Source organism: Malaclemys terrapin, chromosome 4 (assembly GCF_027887155.1).
Source record: "Malaclemys terrapin pileata isolate rMalTer1 chromosome 4, rMalTer1.hap1, whole genome shotgun sequence".
Classification (NCBI taxonomy): Eukaryota; Metazoa; Chordata; order Testudines; family Emydidae; genus Malaclemys; species Malaclemys terrapin.
The window spans coordinates 90,306,107-90,322,521 of record NC_071508.1 but is presented as its reverse complement, the minus strand read 5'-3'; the positions used below and the strand labels follow the sequence as shown (position 1 = coordinate 90,322,521).

Below are 16,415 nucleotides of genomic sequence, written 5' to 3'. Positions count from 1 at the left end.
GTGCCTAGAAGGGACAGACAGGTTCTTCTACAACTTAATATGAAAGAATTGTAGAGAAGCTCAGCTTACTGCAGCCCAAAAGAGCCATGGGATATGCCCCTACAAATCCTAATGACACATACAGATGAGTGTAGCACTAGTGAGGTTGTAGTAATTCAGGTATGGCTTTGCAGTGTGGCTACTCACACGTGGGCTAGGCTAACTTAGGTGCTCAGACCTGAATGCCAGTCACCCAAGCTACATTTTTAGTGAAGACATATATCCTAAGTGAAATACTTGAGTAACGAAAAGAAGTAGCTCCAACCTATGCTATGTCTGGAGAGTTTGGTCATGATTACTGGTTAATCAAAACTCAGGATTTGCTATGGGCACTTTGTAATCCATAACACACTGAGGGAGGAGAACTGATAAACTGTTAATACAACAAGGTACAGAAGGAGAGTAGATAGACTTGTGGTTAAAGCGTAATACTAGGAGTTGCGAGGTGTGGTTCGTATTTCTGGCTCTACTATAAACATAGTCATTTAACCTCTGAGATTCAGTTTCTCCATCTGTAAAATGGGGATAATGCTTTCCCACCTAAAATGGATGTTGAGGATTAACTCAGTAATGCTTGTAAAATGCTTGGAGATCGTTGGATGGAAAACTCTTAAGTGCATTGTACTTTTTTTTAAGTAGGAGAGAAGTGGTGAACGAACTGCTCAGTGAAAGTTTTACCTTAGCAGCTTTGTGATGGATCCATCCATATTTTTTCTTTGACTTTTGTGCAAAAAATTAAAACAGTATGAACTTGGAGCCATGAATATTTGTGTTGTGAGAAGGGGAAAAGTATATCCCGGACAAACATTTAAAATGATGCTCTTTGGTAATCCTCAAATTCAAGTGCTCTTTCTATCTTCCCCCACTATTCAGGTAGACAATAGGCTTGAGGGCCCATGGGACACAAGAGAGAAGATTGTGGCTTTTGGCTTTGATTTCTGCTATTGGTCAGTTGATCCTGAAGATCCTAAATGTGCATCTCAGGAAGTGGTGAGTAATGTTTCAATTCTCCGTGTGTGTCCTGTTTTGTCCTTTATTATTGTGTTTGGTGAGAAGGTGGGGAGGATATAAACCCTCAGTAACCAAGTTTGAGAGTCTAGTATTTGATTTATTTTTCCTAGGACCATCTTTTTCTTATCCTGTTGATGATATATCAGTACTGTATCCCCACTGTGGTAACATCACAGTCCTTAATTTAAAATAAAAGTACTGGAGTACTCTTTGTACTAGTTGATAGACATCACTTTGACTGTGTCATCAGCTTTCTGATAAGCGCTCATGATCTGAAAAGACAAGAAGCCTGAGGGACTCCAGTTAAAGCAATGAAAAATAATTGGGGGTCAGATTCTAGAGGGAAAAAAATATGGTACTTTATATAAGTGCTGACCACAATCCCAAACTTAGTCCACAGAATCAGAGTAGCTCGATGTTTCTACTGAAATTATCAGCAATGAAGTGACATTTTAAACGGCAGCATTAAACTTCAATGTTAACACCACATTGTTCTGAACAATACCAGATTAACTCTGAGCATTTAATTAGAGAATCAGAAATCTCTCATACCAACCAGCACTCTTCCTAGTTTGATAGTCCAAGATTTGTTTGGTTAAATACAAAGGTCATAGGGATATGTGTATTCAAAAAACCCAAAAATGATAAGGTTCACTTTCTTTTTTTCAGTAACCCAGAGGTTCTTGTAAAATGACAAGTAATTATGGGAAAACAGCCCCTACTTTCTCCAGACATATCCTATCTGTGTGCATTCAGTGCTATCTGCTGACAGTAGTGATTAAAACATGTTTTTACTGCTCTTTGCTACTGATAGACTTGAAGAGCCAACACATCTAACAGGTTGCTGTATCTATTTGATCTTGTCCATCAGTAGAATTGTTTACTAAATTCCAATCATTATACCTGTGCAGGCCTGTTGCAGACAATGGAGTCACACAGGTATCACTGAGGACCAAATTCGCCCTGCAGAACCTGTTCTATTGGTGATGATGTGCACAGTACCTAGCTTTATTCTGAGTCTATGCTGGGGCTAAAGTTCTGAGCCCGGCACCCCCCATGGGGCTGAAGCGAGAAATGCAGGGCTGAAGCCCTGAGCCCTGGCATCTCAGAGGGGCTGAAGCTGGGAGCATACCATAGGGCTGAAACCCAGAGCCCTGGTGCTCTTGTGAGTCTAAAGCCCAGAGTCCCAGCACCCTGCAGGGCAGAAGCCTTAGCTCCCCCCAGCCCTGGCACCCTTTGAGGCTGGAGCCCTGAGCTCCCCTCTGCCCCCAGCACCCCGTGGGACTGAAGCTCTCAGCTCCTCCCCACAGCCCTGTCACCTCCCACTCAGTGGCTGAAGTCCAGAACTCTGAGGCCTCCCTCCCCCTTTGGCTGAAGCCATGAGTCCTAAGGTTTCCCCCCCAGCCCTGAAATGTAACCCCTGATCTAGACCATTCCTGACATGTGTTTGGAAATTTTTAAGAGCAGGTTAGACAATGACAGAGATTGCACAACCTCCTTAGGCAATTTATTCCAGTAGTTAACCACCCTGACAGCTAGGAAGTTTTTCGTAATGTCCAACCCAAACTGTCCTTGCTGCAATTTAAGCCCATTGTTTCTTGTCCTCAGAAGTTAAGGAGAACAATTTATCTCCCTCCTCCTTGTAACAACCTTTTATGTGCTTGAAAACTGTTATGTCCCCTCTTAGTTTTCTGTTCTCCAGACTAAACAAACCCAATTTTTTCAATATTCCCTCATAGGTCATGTTTTCTAGGCCTTTAATAATTTTTGTTGCTCTTCTCTGGACTTTCTCCAATTTGTCCACATCTTTCCTGAAATGTGGCACCCAGAACTGGACACACTATTCCAGGTGAGGCCTGAGTAAAGCGGAAGAATTACTTCTTGTGTCTTGCTTACAACACTCCTGTTAATACATCCCAGAATGATGTTTGCTTTTTTTGCCAGTGTTATACTCTTGACTCATATTTAGCTTGTGATTCAATATGACCCCCAGATCCCTTTCTGCAGTACTCCTTCCTAGACAGTCATTTCCCATTTTGTATGTGTGCAACTGGAGGTTCCTTCCTAAGTGGAATACTTTGCATTTGCCCTTATTGAATTTCATCCTGTTTACTTCAGAACATTTCTCCAGTTTGTCTAGATAATTTTTAATATTAATCCTATCTTCCAAAGCACCTGCAATCCCTCCTGGTATCGTCCGTAAACTTTATAAGTGTACTGTACTTACCTAAATCAATGGGGGTAAGTGGTGAGGTGGAGCAAGAGCTGGGTCAGCTGGCCACATGCCACTACTTTCCAGGGTGTTTGCACTATCAGAGCATTGTTGATGGGCAGGAATGCACCAGAGAATCTGACTCTTAATCTTTTTATGTTTGAATTGAACACTTGATATAGATAGATGGTAAACAAAGAATCCAGGATGCCTTTTTACAAGGTCCCTCTTCAGAATAGAGCCGCACTTTAATTATTGTTAAGGGAAAGATTTAAATATGAAGGAATTTAGAACTGATAGAGTGTTGTCTGGGTTATAGTCCCTAGATCTGACCCTTGGCAGAGCTGCTTTAATGTAGTACTCTTAATATATTCTCATATTAGTTCCTAATATAATTGGGGTTGGGAGTCTATCTGTGGGCTCACTGAGCAAAGAAACTTTGCCCTTACTTGCAAATGGAATGGGAGATGGAGTCAGTCCAACATGCCTTCCCACAGATAGGGAAATTAAGCCATTAAGAGTCCACTTACTCTTTCTCCTGAGTGGCTGGGTGTTGAAGGCAGCTACCATTCTGCTCCTAAAGAGGAGAAAGCCCAGTCAAAGGTTTCTACTGAAGATCTGTAATCAAAGTAGGGCATTTTGGCAGCTGAGGAACTGTGAAGACAGTAAAAGCAAAAGGTCTTCTACATCTGCCCTTTTCTCTAAAATGGGTTTTAAGTGACCTTTGCTTCTACTTTAAAAGTTAAAATTTGATGAGATATGTCTCATTTGTCAGTGTTGTTTTCCCCCCTTAAAAGTGACCTCTCCAACAATTAAATTGGGCGGGAAGGAGCTTCTTTTCTGTGTGCCTTGCTGTGAACACTGACTTCTGTTTCCTCTCATCTTTATAACAATACAATAAGAAACATTTTCTTGCGTAGAGCTGTTATCAATGTAGTTGGCTTTACAGCTAGGATGCTTTTGCATAAGCATTGATAAATACAACCCACTATGTCCTCTTTATCTCCACTGATGAAAGTTTGCCACATGAATTCAGCATTGGCTAGGGCAATGAAGTACTCTTCATACTTCTAAAACAATATTACAAATAAAGGAGAGTTTAAAATGTACCATAAAGTGGCCTTGTGTAGTCACTGAATGTACCTGGTACACTTCCTTCTCCTCCCCACCCCCCCCACCCAGCAGGCCGAGGCATAGGACGGGTCGCCGGAGCTGATGCTGCCACATATGCTGCATATGCCTAAAGACGGCCTTGGATATTGGGTGCTGCGCCATGTACCTGTTAGTGTTACTTGCAAGCCAGTGGAATGTCTGGCTTTTAAAAGAACAACATTGTATTCAGCAGCAAGGAAATGTAAAATGAACAGGTTTAAAGATGGGTTGGTGCTCTGAGGGACTTGGGACAGTGAGTGAATTTCTGTCACTAATTTCCCCAATGGTTTTAGGATTTTTATAGCAGATGTAATATGTAGTTCATAAGCGGATGCTGGAGAAATGTGCTTGCTTTTGTGAGTTTCAGACCCCTAATATTGTTTGAATGAAGTTCTTTGTGTTTAATTCCATGTTTTAAATCAATACTCTATCACTGAGTACATACAGATTCAGTTTCCTAGCAGCTTCCTTATTTTAGTGATATTATCAGCGACTAAAGGAATTAAATAACACTGCCATACAGTAAAGCTTTCTTTTATAAGTTTGCCTGCAATCACTGTATTTCCTTACAGTGAAGTCTTGTTGTGCCAACTGTTATCGCAGGGGCTTGGTTTATTAGCTGAATGATGAAAATACTCTACCTTCAGGCATCTTTCTTGAGAATACTGTCTCTAAAAAAGCTGTGTCCCTTCTTGTCTTCCGGATGAGATGTCAAAACAAGTTCCTAACAGCTTCTAGTCATTATAGAGATCCAGTGGCAATGATAAGAGTAGGGGTATACATCCCTTTATCTAGGCCAAATTCCAACTCTTTCAATTTATAATCTGCCTCTGTAAACTTCTCCTGCAGTTACCCTTGTATGTGGTATTCATTTCAGGTTCTGTAGTATTAAACAGTTGCTGTGTTGTGCTCCAGAGATGGCTACACTTCATAATATTATTATATATTCCTGTATCCCTTTCAAAACCACCTGTGAAGTAAGTGAGACTTAAGGTGTGTCTACACTTCCATCTAGGGTGTGTGATTCCTAGCGTGAGGAGACGTACTCATGCTAGCTTTCATGGAGCTAGCGTGCTAAAAATAGAATGCAGCTGCAGTAGCATGAGCTGTAGGAGGGGTAGCTGCCCCAAGTGCATTCCCATCAGAGATGCTAGGTATGAATTTAAGGTGACTAGCCCCTTCTGCTGCTTGTTCTGCCACAGCCACATTCTATTTTAAGGTGTCAGAGTGGTAGCCATGTTAGTCTGTATCAGCAAAAACAACAAAGAGTCCTTGTGGCAGCTTAGAGACTAACAAATTTATTTGGGCATAAGCTTTCGTGGGCTAGAACCCACTTCATCAGATGCACGGAGTGGAAAATACAGTAGCAGGTATAAATACACAGCACATGAAAAGATGGGAGTTGCCTTACCAAGTGGGAGGTCAGTCTAACGAGACAATTCAATTAACAGCAGAATACCAAGGGAGGAAAAATCACTTTTGTAGTGGGAATGAGAGTGGCCCATTTCAAACAGTTGACAAGAAGGTGTGAATAACTTGCTTATTATTTCTAGCATGCTAGCACAGGGTTGGTCAAACATCCAGCTCGTCAGACCTTTCAATCCGGCCCTCAGCTCACACCAAGGAGTGGAGTCAGGGGCTTGCCCTGCTCTGCGCGGCTCCCAGGAAGCAGCCGGCATGACCCCCCTCCGGTTCCTACGTAATACGCAGAGGTGTGGCCAGGCGGCTCTGTGCACTGCCCTGTCCACAGGTGCCGCCCCCGCGGCTCCAGGCCAATGGGAGCTATGGGGGCAGCACCTGTGGACAGGGCAGCGTGCACAGAGCCACCTGGCCGTGCCTTTGTGTAGGAGCCAGAGTTGGAACATGGTTCCAGGAGGTGCTTGAGGTATGCGCTGCCCAGAGCCTGCCCCACTGCGACCCAGTCCCCAGCCCTGATTTTCCCCCCCCCAGCTCTCTGAACCCCTCAATCCCAGCCCAGAGCCCCCTCTTGTACCCCGGCCCCACCCAAAGCCTGCACCCCCAGGCAAAGCCCTCACCCCTCCCCCCATGCCCCAACACCCTGACCCATCCCAATCCCCCTCCTGCCCTCTGAGCCCCTCGGTGCTGGCCCGGAGCACCCTCCTGCACCCCAAACCCCTCATCTCCAGCCCCATCCCAGAGCCTGCACCCCCAGCTGGAACCCTCACACACACACACTCCCCTGCACCTCAACTCCCTGCCCCAGCCCTGATCCCCCTCCCATCCTCCGAACCCCTCGGTCCCAGCCTGGAATATTCTCCTGCACCCCAAACCCCTCATCCTCAGCCCAGGGCCGGCTCCAGGTTTTTTGCCGCCACAAGCAAAAAAAAAAAGAAAAGGGGGGGGGGCAGGAGTGCTGCCGCCAAAGCAAAAAAAAAAAGCCGGAGTGAGTGCCGCCCCTTGAAAAGGGCTGCCCCAAGCACATGCTTGGAACACTGGTGCCTAGAGCCAGCCCTGCCCCATCCCCATCCCAGAGCCCGCACCCTCAGCCAGAGCCCTCCCCCACGCCCCAACCCCCTGTCCTAGCCTGGAGCCCCCTCCCTCACTCTAAACTCCTCATTTCTGGCTCCACCCCAGAGCCCGCACCCCCAGCCGGAGCCCTCACCCCCTCCTGCACCCCACCCCCAATTTCATGAACATTCATGGCCCGCCATACAATTTCCATATCCTGATGTGACCCTCAGGCCAAAAAGTTTTCCCACCCCTGTGCTAGCTCGATGAAAGCTATCTCCGGTGTCTCCTCAAGCTAGGAATCGCCTCCCCCAAGCTCCAAGTGTAGACATACCCTTAATTAGATAATGCTTATGTAAAGTGCTGTAAAAACCTTGGATGACAGTTACTAGGAAGTGTAAACTTGTTATTTGAAAAACACTCTCAGTTGTGTTCCTTTCCTGACTTGCATTTGTTAAACTGTGAACAGTTGCCACCACAGTAGAATCTAAACCACAATATTTATTACTCTTAATATGTTTGTGTTAATGTTCCCTTCATCTTTTTTTAATTTAAGAGATGGGGAAAAGTATGATATGTTTTGTTTTTTCTCCCTTGGTTGAGGGGTGAATAGCTTATACTGTTTGTAACGTGATACATAAACCTGAAGAGAAGTTAAACGACACAAGGGAGAAAACACTCAATATCCACATAACATACTTTATGCACTCATTTAACAAAAAGAAAAATGACACCACATCTGCAAGTGCTTATGCCTTTTAAAAACATAAAATGTGTGGTTCTTAAATGTAATTTTATTTTTAATATAGTGCTCTGTATTTTTATTTTTCAAGGTGCTGTTCAAATAGTAATTATTCTTCTGAGCTGAGACTAGATCTCAGTTTTCCTGAGTTGCACTCTTGTGCTCTGACTATAAACTATCTTACCTTTCTGAAAGATGGCGAGGTTGCTCATCATTGTCCCAGTGGCAGCTCCCCGCCCCACCTTGCCTCCGCCTCCTCCTCCTCCCCCTCCCCTGAGCGTGCTGCGTGCCTGCTTTTTCCCCCTAGCTCCCAGCTCTTGCACCACGAAACAGCTGTTTAGCGCGGCAAGCACTGGGAGGGAGGAGGGAGGAGGGGGACCGTGGGAAGAGGCGTGGCTGGGGCGGGGATTTGGGGAAGGGGTCCAATAGGAGCAGGGAAGGGGTGGAGTTGGGGCGGGGACTTTGGGGAAGGGGTTGGAATGGGGGCGGGGCAGGAGTAGGGAAAGGGTGGAGTCAGGGCAGGGCCGGGATGTGGGGGCACAAGCACCCACCAGCGCCAGGGAAAGTTGATGCCTATGAACCCAGAGAGACAAAGGATTCCCACCTTGGGCCAAAGCTATAAAAGGGGGTGGAGCAGAACAAGGGGGCTGCCAGTCATGAGAAATCCCCTAATTACCACCTGACCTGGAACTAAAGGATTGTACCAAGGGAAAGGATTGGGCCCAGACAAAGAAGGAGTCTAGTCTGTGAAAGAAGCTTATTGGAACATCTCTGAGGGTGAGATTTACCTGTATTCAGTTTCTTAAATGTATTAGGCTTAGACTTGCATCTTTTATTTTATTTTGCTTGGTAACTTACTTTGTTCTGTCTGTTATTACTTGAAGCTACTTAAATCCTATTTTTTATACTTAATAAAATCACTTTTGTTTATTAATTAACCCAGAGTAAGTGATTAATACCTGGGGGAGCAAATGGCTGTGCGTATCTCTCTATCAGTGTTATAGAGGGTGGACAATTTATGAGTTTACCCCATATAAGCTTTATACAGAGTAAAACAGATTTATTTGGGGTTTGGATCCCATTGGGAACTGGGTGTCTGGGTGCTGGAGATAGGTGACTTGCTGAGCAGTTTTTGGTTAAAGTATGCAGCTTTGGGGGCGTGGACCAGACCTGGGTCTGTGTTGCAGCAGACTAGCGTGTCTGGCTCAACAAGGCAGGGTTCTGGAGTCCCAAGCTGACAGGGAAAACAAGCTCAGTGGTAGTTTCAGCACATCAGGTAATAGTCCTAAGGGGGTCTCTGTGACTGAACCCGTCACAATGGGGAAAGACTAAACTATAATTTCTTCAGTGATTGGGCATCACTTGTGGATTTGATAGTAATATTTTGAACTCTGTAGCTCGCTCCTCCTTTAGGAGGATATCAAAGTGCTTTACAAAAAATAAGCTTCACAAAAGTCCTTTGAGGTATATCAATATTGTGTTCCCTTTACAGATGGTTTAACAATCAAAAGTCTCCAATTTTGGTTGCTTCAGTTTTTGGGTGGCCAATTTGAGGCCTGATTTTTCAGAGGTACTGAGTGCCTGCAGCCACCATTGACTTCGGATTGAGTTGAAGGTTTCCAGCTGCTTTTACAGGTGGTTAAGGCACAGGTTCAATCCTTGTTGCTGCCTTAGACATTGCAAAGAAGAGTCAGAATGCCCGGAAAAGCAGGACCTACGGTGACTACTACTTCTAGGGACTGTTCCTGTGTAAGAGGAGGAGAAAATCCAAGAACTATTCTCTGAGATGAGCTATCAGTGGGGAGCAGGAAAGGAGACATCCCTATGCCCATTATGCTGGGGGGTATCTGGAGAAAAGGACCAGGTGTCTGGGCAGCATGTCCAGGGAAGAGTCTGTCAATAGTGTATCTGGGAGTAACCCTCCCCACCCAGGGCCACAGACTCAGTGGGGCTTGCCCTGGTATGCTAAAAATAGCTGTGTAGATACTGCTTTGATGTTGCAACTAAGGTTGGCGGTCAGGCTCTTAAATCCAGGGGCTGCGCTCAGTAGCTTGCTCCCAGATTTAGTGTAGACGTACTCTAAAGGTCAGGGAAGCATGTACAGGGGGAGAGGAGGACCAGAAATTAAGTGAAATGAAGAATAAAGGGAAACCCATTTTTCTTTTTCAAAAAATGTAATAAAAACAGCTAAAATACATGCATACTTTCCTCATCTTACATGGCCATATAAACAATTGCTGTAGCTGCCACAGGGAAATTGTGCAGTTGTAAGTGGGAGGTGTCTTTTGAGATGTGGTTATACTGTGGAAAAAGTTTGAGAACCCCCTTTCTAACCACTGTACCACATTCCTTCACCTTCTATGCCTATTCTGATATTGCTCACCTGGGGCAAACCATGTTCTCTCTTCTCTGTGGGCTCAGTAAGCCTTGATAGCTGCAGAACTAGTGTGATTGCACGTGGGAGGAGCCTACACAGAGGATCGGCACCCCTGGGTAGAGAAGCATAGTTCCACAAGGTCTCCCTGCATTCCCATGTGAAGGAGTTCTTTGGGGATAGTCCAAGGATGGTGATCCATGACTATGTGGATCCAACAGCCAAAGCCCCTTCCAGCCTAGGGGGAAGTAACAGCTGGAGCAGCTACTGCCCATTCTTTGTCAACCTCTGTGAACCTCCCAAGCTTGCAACTTGAATAAACAGGTTGTGCCTTGCATTCAGGTTTTGACTATTGGAGTGAGAGAGGAAATAAGCTAACTGATAGAGAACTCTTTAGAAAGAGGTAAAAGGTGTTCTCAGAAAACTCTCATCCTTGCACCCCGTTCCAAACAAGGAAGAACAAGGAGGGGGTGAGGTTTTTAGGCTCTTTTGTGGTGGATAACACCAAAAATTCAGCCATCATTGGTCACTGTGTAATGATTAGGGTTGTCACTTAATTGGAACAAATGATGTACTGTACCTTCCATTTTCTAATGAAAACATATGCAGCCCTATGTACCAATAACTTACTGTTTACTTTCTGATGTCTTTGTAAAGGAGTCTGACAAGTATTATGGACAAATGCTGGTATTGCCTCATTGTCCAATACACCTCTACCCCGATATAATGCGACCGGATATAACGCGGTAAAGCAGTGCTCCGAGGGGGGGGGGGGGGGGGGGGGGCTGTGCACTCCGGTGGATCAAAGCAAGTTCAATATAACGCGGTTTCACCTATAATGCGGTAAGATTTTTTGGCTTCTGAGGACAGTGTTATATCGGGGTAGAGGTGTACTTTACACAAGCAAGTTCAGGCTTGCTGCTTAATTTGTATTGTTTAGCAATCGGTACTTCCAGACCTAAATTTTAAATATTTGTTTACAAGACATCTTTTTAACTGTGGTATTTAAATTGTAATGGATGTCTATGCTAGTAGAGAGAACGGTGCTTAAGTCTCATGGCTTTGATTTAAAGCTCTAGCAATGAGGATTAATGAATGTTTCCTCAAATGCATCAAAGCTCAGTGAGGGCAGGGAAAAACACTTAACAGTTGGGTAACTTCTGTAAATGCCTATTTATGCACAGACTGCAGAAAGTGACATCCAGCTTGATCATATCCCAGGACATTTTTTTCGGTTTAAAGAAACAACAGGATTATACTAAAGACATGTTGTAGACGTGCAAGGGGATAAGAAGCAGTTTCTCTTAGATATTCCTGGGAATTGGGAAGCTCTAGATCAGGGGTCTCAAACACACGGCCCAGGGGCCGCATGCGGCCCGCGGGGTTGTTTTCTGCAGCCCCCTCCCAGCGTTTACCTAGAGTGGCTCCAGCCTGACACGCACTGGGGGAAGGGCAGGCTCCCTGCCTGCCCTGCCCCCTCCTGCTCCGGGAAGCGGCCGGAACGTGGGGAAGAGGGGGCACAGGGCTCTGTGTGTTGCTCTTGCTTCAGGCAGCGCCCCCAGCAGCTCCCATTGGCCGCAGTTCCCTGTTCCCGGCCAATGGGAGCTGCTGGGGGTGGTGCCTGAAGCAACAGCAACACACAGACCCCTGTGCCCCTCCTCCCCTAGGTTCCAGCCACTTCCCGGAGCGGTGCGGGGACAGGCAGACAGGCGGCCTGCCCTGCCCCCAGTGCGTGTCGGGCCGGAGCCCGCCTCCTGAGCCCCTCCTGCAGCCCAACCCCCTGCTGTACCCTGCACCCCTCCTGCAGCCCAACCCCCTGCTGTACCCCACTCCCCTCCTGCACCCCACACTCCAACTCCCTGCCCTGAGCCCCCACCACACCCCACACTCCTCCTGCCCTCCCTCATGGGTGCTGTGGGGGAGGCAGGCTACAGCATGCAGCCCAGGATCCCTGCTGGAACTGGTGGGGTTGGAGGGGTGTGGGCGGTGGCATGCAGCCTGGGTCCCCTGTTCATGCTGGGGTGGGGAGGAGGGCGTGGACCCCTGCTGTTGCTGGGGCTGGCAGGTTCCCTACCTGGCTTCGACCAGCATGTCCCTGCAGCTCCTGGGGGGGTGGGAGGGGCAAGGGGGCTCTACACGCTGCTCCCACCGCAAGCGCTGGCTCCGTAGCTCCCAGTGGCTGGGAACCGCAGCCAATGGGAGCTGTGGGGGTGGCGTGCAGAGCCCCCTGGCCCCTCCACCTTGGAGCTGTAGGGATATGCTGGTGGGAGCTGGGGGCAGCCAGCACCGGCTGCTGCAGAGGTCACGGCAAGTCACGGAATCCATGACTTCTGTGACCGACACGCAGCCTTAATTATAGGCCATATTCTTGTTATTGTGAATTAACCGCTCCCCAAACCTGTGTACTACTACACTACAAAACCTGTGCTAATGTGCAGCTATAATCTGTATGGAGGGTAACTGAAACAAGATTATTCCTGCTAGGAGCTAGAATATCTGTGAGCTTCTGCACAGGGTTCTTTGTCCTCATGTGACATATACTAACAAATGTGTCATTTGTCATTTGATTGGTAGCCCCTGCTCTCTCAGTTGCAGCTGTACAGGAGTGTTTGAGGTGTCGTCTCTTTTTGGGTTTGAGGGAGCCAGAATTTGGAAGACTAGCTTCCCCCCTGTGCACTTGCAACTACTGGTGGGCATCCCTAAACAGCATGTGCCAAAATATAGTCCTACACTTGTAAAGCAGCTCTGCTAGAATCCTGTTAACTAGCTGTCATTAGTAAAATTTACTGTTAGAAAATGTTGCCTCATGTTTTGGTTTCTAATAATTGTCTTTCAACTCATAAAAATATACACATGAAACACCCAGTAGTGACTTGACTTGTGTTAAGACAATAATGAAAACACTACAGTTAAAAGAGCGAAGGAAGCCATGTTTAATTTTTAATGTGACACTAATTTGGCAGTTTATACTATCTGTCCTTTTTAAGTTGGCGGGGGGGGAGGGGGGCAGAAAAGCACCCTGTGACACACAACCACCTATCTAATGGAGTACATTATTGATGTTTTTGTTTTTAAATTGTCCATTGAGGATTTGTTTTATTTTGCACCCTAAGGACAGAAATGGCCATTACTGAAGACAGGCACATAGTGACTCAACACAGATTATATATGAAAACAAAGAAATCATACGAACATTTGTGAAAGTTAGTTTCTGAGATTTTTACGCTCCCCATTCTGTTTTAAAATGATTGTGCTAGTTTTGACCAAAACTTCACATGCCCAAAAAGCACAGCTTGGTTTTGTGTCCTAATTCCAGCTAAGCAAGTGGTGGGGGCAGGAGGGAAGATAATTCTGCCCCCTTCCCTCCAACGCATAATTGAAGCCTGAACAGAAGAGATGCTGTTTGCCTCACAAACCATCCTATTTGAAGCCATGTACAAGGCCTTCATTGATAATTTTACACTGATACAGTTTAGATATAACTTGCATATTGAAAGAATGTAGAAAGTTACAAACAATATCTGGAAAACACATTGATTTGTTTAATATTATTTTCTATCCTTAATAATAGGTCACTATTCAGTTTTTTTCATGACACCACACTCATGTTTATATGGAACTCTCATTGAGAAATTTTTCACTTCTAAATAAGTTACGAGTTTTTTCCTCCATCCCTTCATTGTGTGAAATGCACCTTTGTAGTTCTTGTAAAATCTTAAGGTTAAAATGCATCTCCTCTCTGATTTGTGCTTTTAAAACAACAAATTGTATCAGAAATCAAGAGCTTTCAAATCCTTCTGTTTTGGGGAGTGGAGAGGGGGAGAGAGGAAAGAGCAGACTGTGGGTGTAAATGGCATTTTCTCATGAAATATTTGCAAAGCAGTGAGCATTCTATCCTTGGCATAGTTTTGGTTGGAGGGAAACAAACAGAAGTGAAAAGGAGACCATGATTTAAGAAAAAGGCTTTTTGTGGAATAATTGGATCAGTATGTAATGAATTGCACTGGAGGGAGGGAAATCACCACCATGAGCATTTTAGTTCTCTTATGTCTCCTCTGCCAACAACACAGCTGCTGCTTTCAATAGTCATTTAAATGGGTTGGATTTTAGAGGAATACGGTCAATCTTCTGGCTATATCAAGCTGTCTTCCCTCTCCAGAAAATTTAATTGGGAATTTTAATAAATAATCTTGAAATTCAGAGAAGATTTCATTAAGGCCAAAAAAAGCCTTTTGTAATTTAGTATCAGGGTGACAGTGTTTAGGGGTTATGAAAGGAGGAAGAAATACAAATGGAAAAACATTAGTTGCAAACAATTAGTTTATGAAGCTATTAAAGGAGGAAACAATCACATGTAAGTTTGCATACAAATATAAATAAAATGCATACATTTCAAAATATGAAGTATAAAAAGGAGAAATGGGGGTATGGAGTATAAAAGGGGAACAAATAGCAGAGAATCAAACTGTCACATAATCAGTGATATGAATATTCAGAAAAAATGGTCTAATGCTGCAGTATTTGCATACAAATACAAGTATTTACAGGCACTGACTATTGATTATTGGATGCCTAGATTAAGCCAGATGCATAGATTATGCGTAGAAGAAAAAGCCAATAATGGAGTTTTTCCTGCTGCTTCCAGTTCTAGACAAATCACCTTACCTCCCTATGCCTCAGTTTCTCATCTGGAAAACACTGACAAACACTTATATCATGGGTGTTGTGAAGATGAATTAGTTAATATTTACAGAACACTTTGAACTTGTGAAGCACTATAAGTGCTATATGTTGTTAGTAACTTTTTTTAGCAGCTGTACATTACAATATTGTCCACAGATGTGAAAGGGTTGCTTTTGTCATCAACCTCCACATTTTGAAAAGTGTGGGTGGTAGTTGTTTATGTTGCTGTAATATATGAGGGTTGAGGCAACATTGTAGTAGGGCCTGTAAAAGCTTATAACAAAATCATGATTCTTGCCTCATAGAATCATAGAATATCAGGGTTGGAAGGGACCTCAAGAGATCATCTAGTCCAACCCCCTGCTCAAAGCAGGACCAATTCCCAACTAAATCATCCCAGCCAGGGCTTTGTCAAGCCGGGCCTTAAAAACCTCCATGGAAGGAGACTCCACCACCTCCCTAGGTAACGCATTCCAGTGCTTCACCACCCTCCTAGTGAAATAGTGTTTCCTAATATCCAACCTGGACCTCCCCAACTGCAACTTGAGACCATTGCTCCTTGTCTGTCATCTGCCACCACTGAGAACAGCTGAGCTCCATCCTCTTTGGAACCCCCCTTCAGGTAGTTGAAGGCTGCTATCAAATCCCCCCCTCATTCTTCTCTTCTGGAGACTAAACAATCCCAGTTCCCTCAGCCTCTCCTCATAAGTCATGTGCTCCAGACCCCGAATCATTTTTGTTGCCCTCCGCTGGACTCTTTCCAATTTTTCCACATCCTTCTTGTAGTGTGGGGCCCAAAACTGGACACAGTATTCTAGATGAGGCCTCACCAATGTCGAATAAAGGGGAATGATCACGTTCCTCGATCTGCTGGCAATGCCCCTACTTATACAGCCCAAAATGCCGTTAGCCTTCTTGGCAACAAGAGCACATTGTTGACTCATATCCAGCTTCTCGTCCACTGTGACCCCTAGGTCCTTTTCTGCAGAACTGCTACTTAGCCATTTGGTCCCTAGTCTGTAGCAGTGCATGGGATTCTTCCGTCCTAAGTGCAGGACTCTGCACTTGTCCTTGTTGAACCTCATCAGGTTTTTTTTTTGGCCCAGTCCTCTAATTTGTCTAGGTCCCTCTGTATCTGATCCCTACCCTCTAGTGTATCTACCACGCCTCCTAGTTTAGTGTCATCTGCAAACTTGCTGAGAGTGCAGTCCACACCATCCTCCAGATCATTAATAAAGATATTAAACAAAACCAGCCCCAGGACCGACCCTTGGGGCACTCCGCTTGAAACCGGCTGCCAACTAGACATGGAGCCATTGATCACTACCCGCTGAGCCCGACGATCTAGCCAGCTTTCTATCCACCTTACAGTCCATTCATCCAGCCCATACTTCTTTAACTTGGCGGCAAGAATACTGTGGGAGACCGTATCAAAAGCTTCGCTAAAGTCAAGGAATAACACATCCACTGCTTTCCCCTCATCCACAGAGCCAGTTATCTCATCATAGAAGGCACTTAGGTTAGTCAGGCACGACTTCCCCTTGGTGAATCCATGCTGACTGTTCCTGATCACTTTCCTCTCTTCTAAGTGTTTCATAATTGATTCCTTGAGGACCTGCTCCATGATTTTTCCAGGGACTGAGGTGAGGCTGACTGGCCTGTAGTTCCCCGGATCCTCCTCCTTCCCTTTTTTAAAGATGGGCACTACATTAGCCTTTTTCCAGTCATCCGGG

General features: G+C 45.3%; 1 protein-coding gene across 1 annotated transcript in view; it reads left to right on the top strand.

Moving 5' to 3' along the window:
- LOC128836249 (stAR-related lipid transfer protein 9-like) overlaps positions 1-16,415 on the top strand; it is a 164,268-nt gene that overhangs the window by 40,955 nt on the left and 106,898 nt on the right. Inside the window, exon 3 of the mRNA XM_054026341.1 lies at positions 913-1,029. Within this exon, the coding sequence (XP_053882316.1) occupies positions 913-1,029 (117 nt within the window). The remainder of the gene's footprint in view (positions 1-912; positions 1,030-16,415) is intronic.